The sequence below is a fragment of the Pygoscelis adeliae genome, unplaced genomic scaffold (genome assembly GCF_000699105.1).
Source record: "Pygoscelis adeliae isolate BGI_AS28 unplaced genomic scaffold, ASM69910v1 Scaffold315, whole genome shotgun sequence".
NCBI lineage: Eukaryota > Metazoa > Chordata > Aves > Sphenisciformes > Spheniscidae > Pygoscelis > Pygoscelis adeliae.
This window is the reverse complement of record NW_008824865.1, coordinates 130,980-141,470: the sequence shown is the minus strand read 5'-3', so window position 1 is coordinate 141,470 and position 10,491 is coordinate 130,980. Positions and strand designations below refer to the sequence as shown.

Sequence of the window (10,491 nt, the reverse complement as noted above, 5' to 3'; positions counted from 1 at the left end):
ATAGCTTATATGCAAATACTACAATATTTTTCCTGATAGCATTTTGTTTTTACTTTAAACTAAGTGTGAATATGTTTTTATGGTCTTCTCTAAAAGCACTTGTGAGGTGTCTCTCTGCTTTCATCCCGATTTCAGTCCTGAAAATTGTCAGGAGAAATTATTGCTAAAACAAAATCAAAGCCAGGGTTTCCTTTTAACCTTTATATTTTTATTATGGCTCTGTCACTTTACTAAAGGCTAGCTCTGAGTAAGCCTACACACAAGGGGTGTCCTGGTGAGGCAGAGCACTGGGTGACCCACCAGTTCTTCTCTTGCAGTGGCACCAGTTTGAGTTTCACGGGGAGGCATGAGGCTGGGGCTGGCCATCCTGTTACACCTCAGTAAGTACAGACGTTACAGTTATTCAGGCCAATTTTGAAATATTACCATGTGATTTAGACATTTCTCTAAGATTTTGTTAGAGTGCTTCTTTTATATACGCTATTAAGAAACATGTGACAGTGAGTCCTTATTCCCCACTCTCCTGCCTAGGAGCTATGAGTGATATGAAACCTTTAAATACAAAGAAAAGCTAATTGAGTAATTGAGTAACTGTTGTAATTGAGTCTGAATCAGGTCCTGAAAGGGGCAATCATTATCTACTGACAGCTAATATCGTGGATGTGGATAAATAAAGAAGGACAGGCTAACCAAACATATGCATGGCTTTATACCTAAAGAGTCAAGCTTCACTCATCATCTGAAGTATAGCCTGAGCCATAGACTGAAACCTGGCTGTAAAATACTGTATATTTACTGCTGTAATTGCATGACTGCTTCTGGTGTTCTGTGGGATCTTCATGTATTGATTGTATTTTTTTTAACTGCACTCTTTATAACAAGTTGAGCCAAGTAAAGCTGAACAGATAAAGCCTCCAAGGTACCCATTCCTGTTCAGGGTTTCAGGATAGAACTTGTTTAAAAGGACAAGCCCTGTAAGGGAAGTTGTAACATAATGGGGAAAATATTTAAAGTTGTTTCAGGCAAAATAAACCAAAAGATCCTGCAATTATTTAGATAATTCAGAATTATTCTGTTTAATTATTAATGACCATTCCATGGGGTCTGAACAGAGGGTTCTGGGACCAGACCAGGAGGTTTGTTACAAATCATGAGAAAATCTGAGGGACCCTGACATCAATCCCGGTCTCAGTTCCACCATTATCACTTGGAAATCAGCAGAAATCAGCAGAATTAATCCAAATCTGGCTCTGCTCACAGAGTTAATTGAAACGTCTGTGATTCTGCTGCAGGAGTGCTGGCTATGGGTATGCCACAGTAGGAAGCATAACAAATTATTGTTCGTAGCAGATTGGCATGTTTACTGCACAATAATGTGCTGAGAATTTAAGTTTTAGCATAGATTTGCAATATGTTAGCTTTATTTTTTATAATGATTTTGCAGCAGGTTTGTTCATTACCAAAGCTCTTCAAGATTCTACCAAACGATATTGTTAAGGACAAAAGGAGTACAGGCAAAGGATAATTTAGTTTTCTGCTGATGTTAGGAAGTAACTGATTTTCTCTGGAGAATACTGTTGGGTATACAAAACAATTTCATCTCTCTTTGATCTTCTTTTGCACTCAGCGCTGATAAGACTCCAGCATGCACAGGATGACTGTAATGCTGGGTCCTGCCACCCAGCCGTTGGGGACCTCCTCCTGGGTCGCAGCAAGCAATTAACGGCCTCGTCGACCTGTGGAATGAACGGCCCTCAGAAGTACTGCATTATAGGCTACCTAGAGGTTGGTTTGCTCGTTCTTTTTTAGTAAACTGAACTCCTCTTACTAACAGTATTCTCATCTGTAAAAGGAAATTGCCCAGACTAGGAAGTTTCTACTGAAGTTGTCTGAAAAAACATCAGACAGCATGACATAAGCCTGGTGGAAGGCTATGCCTTATTACAGCACACATGGAGAGTTTGGCAGCAAACAGCCTCCACAGTGATGTATAGCTTCTCAAGAGGGAGATACATCCATGAGATGCAAATAAGCCAGGGATTTCTGAAGGAGCTTTGTTCTGCGGGTCCTTTTCCCACTCATGCCTCAGAGGTAAGGACCACAGTTTGCATGTGCGTGAGTGCTTAGGAGGAAGAGTGCGGTCCTGCAGGCTGTAGGCACTGCCTTGACTGGCCTTCGCTGGCTGGAGGACATGTCCCATACAGTGTTGAGACCTGAGGCAGCCTGTTAAGTGATTCACACCATGTCTTCTCATGTCTTTTGAACTGAAATTAGACCAACATTGATAAAAGCAGAAAGCCATCTCTGGCAGAGGAAAAACCTAGCGGTGTAGTCCAGTCTTTGGCCATGTGGGTGGGTGGGCAGATCCGAAACGTGGGTGATCAGAGGGATGCCTGTCACTCCCTGGCTGCAGCGATGGGGGCCGTGGGGGACCAGTGGTGTGCAGGAGCCACGGGCAGGCAAAAATGGGAATTCCCCTATTGCATGTCCTGGAGGACTTGGCCCCACTGAGCTAATAAATTGTCGCAAATAGAAATATTTTCACTAAATACCAGCTGTAGGCTGAAGAGGAAGTTAATAAAACACAGCTTAATTTATAAGCATTTGAAAATAATTACAGTTTATGATCTTCTGGCAAAACACTGTGACACATTTACAGTGCAAAGCTCTGCCATACTGAGATGGCACCAAGCAATGCTCCAAATTACTCATTGTAGCTATGGTTTTCTGCAAAATGTAAATACCTCTTTCCTCTTCCAAAAGAGCCTGTGAGCCGCTCTTCACCCTTTGCTCGTTTTCCCCACGTTGTTTGAACAAGTGGATCCTGGGCACTAACTCATTGTCTGTGCTCTGAGTCTTGGCACTGCTTGGTTCAGGCACAAAGAGCCATCTGAGAGACGTCGTCTGTCTGGCCCTTAGCTGGATGACTGCCTTTTTTTCTTCCCTTTTTAAGAGGAGATCAAAGAGCAATAAAAAATTAATATTTTTACTTGCCTGTACTTATCCTTTGAATTATGTAAATACAGACTCATGAAAAGGAACACCTATTCCACAATAATCCCTGTGATTTAATGCTGTTTCAACGTATCTTGACCCCTGGTGACTGTCTCCTGAAGAGAATGAGAGCCACAAATTCTGCTGCTTTGCAGAGCTTGAGAGAGAGAGGCTTATGCTCTGGCAATGTGATCTGCTGTACCAGCCGCCCTTAAATGTGTGCGTCACCTAAGGTATATCAGAGAGTCCCACTCAACTCAATTCTCTTTCTCACCAGCACATTCTTGAATGCTTTGCTGGAGACAGGCCAGGAATTTTTGCATCTTGCAAAGCCAAGTGCTTCCTCCCCCAGTTCCCCTACTGATGACCTGTGTCAGACATCATGATGAGAGCAAACTGTACTTGTGAAAGTTTGTGTTAGTCAACGTGGCAAGCTGCCACGAGCCAGTACTCGGTTGGGATGTCTTACTGAAAATTTAGACTAAAAAAAAATTAGAGTTTAATTGCTTTGTGTTTGAAAAGAAGCACTGCAAATTATTTTCAGTCTTTAATGTGTCTTATTGTTTCTAAATGTAGGTTAAGTGGTTTTTAGCCCTATGATTTGATTTACTAATTACACATGTTGTGAAAGGAAAAGAAAGAGGACTCAGTATTGAGGAGAGTATAAAGCTGCACACTTTCAGAGGCAAATGGGATCTGCCAGACTTGCCTTAAGTGGACATGCACGTGCTTGTCCTTTGCGGCACAAAAAGATTTTTAGGGAGCAACCTTAAACATAAGTTGACCGAGTGTCATATTGTATGTGTCTATACAAACCAGAGAGTGGGTGTGCACAGTCCTGCCAAATGCTTCGATAACCTGAGCTCTCCTTACCAGAGCTTTATGAAATGAGATGACAGTATTTTTTGTATTTCTGTCTCATCTTCTAAATTGTATATTTGTACATTTGTCAAGTGTGGTATAGAATTACCGAATATAATATGTATTTATCGTAATGTTTAAAACACATGAATTATACCATACCTGTAAATCTATATATCTTCATTTATTTAAATGTGAATAATTCCCAGGTGATTTCATAATACAAAGATGTCCAAACCATTCTTAATACTTCTCTGTAGATCCTGAGCATGCCGGGCAGGGTGCCCCTCCGCACGTTTGGGTCATTTCCAGCCCAGCTCCTGCCACTGACTTCCACTTTTTGTTTTCAGCAGCATCCCTGCCAGCCTCCCAGCCAAGGGCACCGAATCTGTGCCTCCTCCTTCAGCTCCCTCTGGGGTGCTGTGTCATCCCCCCTTCTCCCTGCCAGTGTCCCTGCCAGCCAGGCACACAGCTTAGGCATCACCTTCTGCTTTGGCTTATCCCCGAGTCCTCGTGTTCAGGCTCTGCCGAAATCTTGTAGAGTCTGTCTGCGTAGCACAGCCGCCTCTGCCCGCGCTGGGCATCCCCCAGCACAACCACTGCCTTTCGCTTCCCCATGGCAGTGCTGGTTGTGATCACACGCTGCTTGGGCTTGTCCAGATGACTCAGCACGGGTCATCTCCCAGCCCAGCATGTTAACCTTGTCACCTCCTCTTAGGTCTCCCACTCAATCCCCCTCTTACCACCTTAAATAGGAGCTCCTTGCCCTCGCTTTCAAAGCCCTTTTGCAGACAAACGCCTCTCATTCAGCATTGAGGTATTGGCTAATCATTGCCACCTTCGTCTTCTGCTTGTTACATTTTCAAACAAGACCCTTTCATCCTATTGACATCCTGATTTTCCTCCTTTGCTTCGTTTTTAAACTTCTCCATTTTCCCTATGCCTTCAAAAGGCACTGACAGTGGTCGGCATGGTGGTGTCAGCCCAGACCACCTACTTACATTCTACCTGGATCCAGCCTTGCCTTCCATTTGTGCAACATCACCTGTCTGCTGCTCCTGGCTGGGTGTCTGACCTGCCAGAAAATGTGCAAAAGAGAGAGAAAAAAAATGCATAAATGATTTAGTGAATGTTCCTCTTCAAGGCTTCTTCAGATCTTGAAAGATCCAATCCTCCCTTGTATCCCCTCTGCCTCCTCACTGCCGTCCCTGGCTGAAAGTTACTACAGCCTTTATGAGACATGAATAAAGCTCAACTTTTAAAAAATAAATTTCTCCTGAGAAACTCTAGCAAAACAAACCCTCTGGCAGCTAAACCCAGAATTAACACCTTGACAAACTTATTTCTTTGCTCTTAATGAGATCCCTTTTCCACAACTGAAAAAAATGTATTGTTTATAGAGTACCTGGGGCAAACCAAGGCCAACATTTACTATATGCATGGTTTGTGCATATGATGATTTTCTTGGGCTTGTCCCTTATATATGAAAGCCTGAGTGATTAAAAGCACAGGCACCCAAAGCAACATGAAAGGCTCCAATCTTGCAAGGGCATAAATATGTGTACATCCACTGGATCTTTAGAGAAAAGACCAAATTCATCTTTTATCCTGCTCATTTTGTTTTCTAGGCTGAACAGAAATGCTTTCTCTGTGATTCCAGATACCCGTATAATCCCTATACGCAGCACAACAGTCACATGGTTGAAAATGTTATCACAACTTTTGAGCCTGATAGGAAAAAAAAGTGGTGGCAGTCAGAAAATGGTAAGTTTTTTTGTGAAAATATTACTGCAAAATGTTACTGTGAGATTTATTTATGTAATTGGGATTTATCACGTTGCCTTCATGAAGAGATGAGACAAAACTGCATCCATTCTTTGATTCGGTAATACTGAGTGATTTAAACCTACTTGTGTGTAACAATATAGGATTTCAGAAATTCTGTTTTTCTACAGACAAATTTTAAGCAAGGTATCTCCAACAGCTGGCCAGAGGACCCGCGGCAGTGCTGTGTTATACACGGTGGCCATGTATTTTTCATAGTGTCTGCTTTTCAGGGAAATGTGATTTGTGGCAAAATGTACATTTGCCTACAGATGTGTAATGACAGAGTGTGTAAAACACAAATATCCATTTTAAAAAAATAGTGCTTGCAGTGTAAAGCATGAATACTTTAGGAAATAATTAAATGAAGCCTGGCTATCAACACCCTTATTGCCACATGTTAATTTTGTCGCAAGCTTCTCTGTAGTAGTTCTTCAATGATATCAATTTATATATCCTTACAGCTTCTCTGTGAAGGCATGGTAGGAGGAATAGCATCTACTCTACTTTATTTGACATATAATGAATATGTAAAAAACATTTGACTGGTTGGAAATTAAGGCATAGAAAAATTAAGATAATATGTTACCCCTATTTTGGCTATCCAACTAAAATTCATAAGCCTTATTTTTTCATGGAGTTTAGCAAGGAACTGTCACCAGTTTTGGACATCAATGTCAATAAAGCTGTGGGCCAGCTGTGAGAGGATCTTTTCTTGCTCTTGACATCTTTCTTCTGGGATGAGGTCTCATGCACATCCTGGTCAGCAGGAGCCCTGGCATGCTGCATGCAGATGTGAACAATGGGTATATCAGCTAAGCTCCTGCAACTCTCTACAGAGAATGTGTGAATTGTGGGGTTTTTTTCTGTACTTGTTGCAATTTTGGAAGATGCCTGGTGCGATAGCTCTGCTTATGACAAATATCAGGTCTGGCAGTATAGAAGGGTTTAACAGATCTGTTTAGCATGAAGAAAACCCCATATTTTTATTTGGTTTCATTTTTTTCTTAGAAATAAGCAAACTATTTGGATGGATTTAAAAAAAATCTTACTGGATACAGGAAGACGTAAACCCAGAACCTTACCATCACCATCACTTACAGTCTGAATGGTCTGAACAGGACCTTTAACCATCTCCTGCAGACTCAGTGACATAGAATCATAGAATCATTAAGGTTGGAAAAGACCTCTAAGATCATCGAGTCCGACCATCGACCCAACACCACCATGCCCACTAAACCATGTCCCTAAGTGCCGCATCTACACGTCTTTTAAATACTTCCAGGGATGGTGACTCAACCACTTCCCTGGGCAGCCTGTTCCAATGTTTAACTACTCTTTCAGTAAAGAAATTTTTCCTCACGTCCAATCTAAACCTCCCCTGGCGCAACTTGAGGCCATTTCCTCTCGTCCTTTCGCCAGTTACTTGGGAGAAGAGACCGACACCCACCTCGCTACAGCCTCCTTTTAGGTAGTTGTAGAGAGCAATGAGGTCTCCCCTCAGCCTCCTTTTCTCCAGGCTAAACAGCCCCAGTTCCCTCAGCCGCTCCTCATAAGACTTGTTCTCCAGACCCCTCACCAGCCTCGTTGCCCTTCTCTGGACACGCTCCAGCACCTCAACGTCCTTCTTGTAGTGAGGGGCCCAAAACTGAACACAGTATTCGAGGTGCGGCCTCACCAGTGCCGAGTACGGGGGGACGATCACTTCCCTGTGATTGTGCGGCTTTGCCGGTGCCAGTGCCGGAAAGGCAGCGCATTGCATTGCCCCCGAGAGAGCGATCCAGCTGCACGCTGGGTTTGTGACAGGGGATGTCCTAAAGAGCCTGGCTGCCATGCTGGAAAAGGCATCTTTAAATTCCCCACAGGAAAGCTGTCTCAGCAAGACCTCCAAAGTGCGCATTGTGCTTTTCACTTCATTTTCATTCTCTTTTCAGGCGTTGACCATGTCAGCATTAGATTGGACCTAGAAACTTTATTCCAGTTCAGCCATCTTATCCTGACTTTTAAGGTACATCTTCTACCAGAGCGTTTATGTAATGTTATACACTAATTACTTAACCACAGGAATAAATTGCTTAGAGAGGCAGTGAAAGCTCCATCTTTAGAGGTTTGTAAGAACAGGTTAGATAAACACCTGTCAAGTATGGTTAAGTTATAGTTGATCTTGCCTTAGGGGAGGAGGATAGACTGAATAGCTTCCTATTCATATGCCTTCTGGTCCTATTTTCTATAAATCTGAGAATTAAAACTGAAAAAAAATTAAATTGCAAAATTAAGTACTAAGAACTTAGGACATTTCTGAACTGAGGTTGCTCTTTCAAGGTTAGTTCGGTCTTCTCACGCCTACCCATTATGATTTAGATGGTTACTAATTTTTTTCTACAAAATTCCTACATTGTTATGGTAAACTTCCTTACTTAGAAAGCAACCTTATATCTATGTGGAAGGTTGCCCTTCCCTTTGCTGAGAGGGTTCAGATGAGGAATCTGGCTTTTTTAGAGAATCATGTAACCAGCACAGTAGCCCTGTAGGGAGCCTGCAAGCTCCCAAATACAGAATTTTAATTGGCAGCTGTTGGCATCCCCAAACAGGAATGTCAATAGAACAACCCCTGAGATGTCTTATCAACACCTGGTTAAGGAATTATTGAAACAATGTTTCTTGCAGACATTTCGGCCTGCAGCAATGCTGGTTGAGCGCTCCACCGACTTTGGTCAGACCTGGAAAGCATTTAGATATTTTGCACAGGACTGTGCAGCTTCTTTTCCCAACATCTCTTCTGGTCCAGCAAAAAGTGTGGGAGACGTCATTTGTGATTCAAGATATTCAGACATCGAGCCCTCGGCTGAAGGCGAGGTATTGCCAAGTGTCTGCATTTGTATCAGTTCAGATCATACATGGCTATTGTTCTGGAGCTGAGAGTGTCTTGTCTGTATCCGTCAAATCCCCTTATACAGGTTCTGAGACATGAAGTGCTATTGACTTTACTGAAGTAAGAGGGAAAGACAAACACTGCACTTTACCCTCAGTTTCACATCCAAATGAACTCGTAAAACAACTTGTACAAAACCTTCTACTGCTCTTTCCTGCTTTCCAAATTTACATGGAAGTCCCCTTCATAAGAGATCTTGACTCTCCATCAGCCTCTACCGCTAAAAGCAGGGGCCTGTCCTTTGATCCCTTTGGTAGGTGCTGGTCCCATCTCTACATCACTCTAGGGCACTGCTTTTCCTTCCTCCTGACACATCAATCCACCAAAAGGTCTTTTTGCCTTGCTCAGCCAAGGCCAGGTTGAAAGGGTGAGAGCACTTGCTGAATCAGGGCCACAGCCTTGTGTTTTTTCTTTTATAGGATCAGTAAAGTGGCATTAGTAACTAATGGGTTTTAGGTAACAGACTTTATATCCAAAAATAATAGCTTCAGTGATCTATAGAGCTGTATTAATTTGTTTTGCAGGTTGTTTTAAAAGCTTTGGATCCCAGCTTTGAAATAGAAAATCCATATGTGCCATATATCCAAGGTATGGACAGTACAGGTTTTTTCCAGAGATGCTTTGCTGGTGTTCCTTGTTTTGTACACCGAAAGGGTGAAAAGCTCAGCTGGTGTAAGTTAATGATGTTGAAAATTAGGTACCAAAGATCGTAGGGAGACATCTGTATTAATAAATAAAATGGGCCAATCTTGTTCTCTAGCCCTGAGGGCAAACGGCACAGCTCTGCAGAGCTCATGCATGCAGCTGAACTATCTTTCCTTCTGGGATGAGGTGGCCCAACTCACACTGCCTTTTGGGAGCAGTCCCAGAGCTGTACATGAACCCACAAAGACATTGACTGGGAATACACAGGTTGGTCCCAGCCAGAGCCGTAACAAGGAGGGTGCTAACACTTACACAGCTGTGTGCCAGGAGTGGGTCCGTGCCCTGGCACTGTATGGGTTACTGGTCTTGGACAATATCAGATCATTTTCACTATTTCTTCAGTATGGGGAAATTCTTGGATGACTGATGCAAGCTGAAGATTTCATACTGTTCAACTTCGAGTGAACTTGGGCTTTTGATTTCTCTTCTTTCCTTCCAGAGCTCATTACATTGACAAACCTAAGGATCAATTTTACTAAACTCCACACCCTTGGGGATGCTCTGCTTGGAAGAAGGCACAGTGATCCCCTTGAGAAGTACTACTACGCTGTCTATGAGATGGTTGTGCGGGGCAGCTGCTTTTGCAATGGCCACGCCAGCCAGTGTGATCCCATGCAGAATCTGCGGGGAGATGTTTTCCATCAGTCTGGGATGGTGCGTCATTAACACTGTCTCCAACAAGGGCAGTCCCTACCTGGTATTTTGGGGGACGGAAGAGATGGAAGGAGGGAGAGGAAGGAACTTCTCTGAGGACCGTTGGATTGACCATTTGCAACTCTAAGTTGTAAAATGTTTCAATACAGCTTCTTTCTTTAAAACCCTGGGCTGGATTGCTCAGAAGCTGTCTCTTTGTTGGCACTAGTATGGTGTTTCAAAAGCAACTGGGACAAGACATGTTGAAAAGAGCAGCAAAATACCAGAGCTGTAATGGTGCAAATGTAATGCAGTAAGTAGCCTGTGCTGTGTGCAGACCTGAATGGCCACTCGTTGGGTGCATTCCACACTCCAGCTGGGCTTGGGGGCTCTGTGGCAGAAGAGGAGGCATTGGCACAAAGGATAGCTGATAATGCAAAGCTAACCCATGAAAAATGGATTATTAAAAAATTCAGGAACATGATTGCAAATTCTTTCCTTCTGGGAACAAGAGGTTTTTAATCCTGGAAAATATTTACCTC

General features: G+C 42.9%; 1 protein-coding gene across 1 annotated transcript in view; it reads left to right on the top strand.

The window, feature by feature from the left end:
* Window positions 1-346: 346 nt before the first annotated feature.
* LAMB4 (laminin, beta 4) overlaps window positions 347-10,491 on the top strand; it is a 44,576-nt gene continuing 34,431 nt past the window's right edge. The window contains exons 1-7 of the mRNA XM_009324387.1: window positions 347-380; window positions 1,628-1,785; window positions 5,484-5,619; window positions 7,614-7,687; window positions 8,347-8,535; window positions 9,136-9,199; window positions 9,756-9,970. Coding sequence (XP_009322662.1) covers window positions 347-380; window positions 1,628-1,785; window positions 5,484-5,619; window positions 7,614-7,687; window positions 8,347-8,535; window positions 9,136-9,199; window positions 9,756-9,970 — 870 coding nt within the window. The remainder of the gene's footprint in view (window positions 381-1,627; window positions 1,786-5,483; window positions 5,620-7,613; window positions 7,688-8,346; window positions 8,536-9,135; window positions 9,200-9,755; window positions 9,971-10,491) is intronic.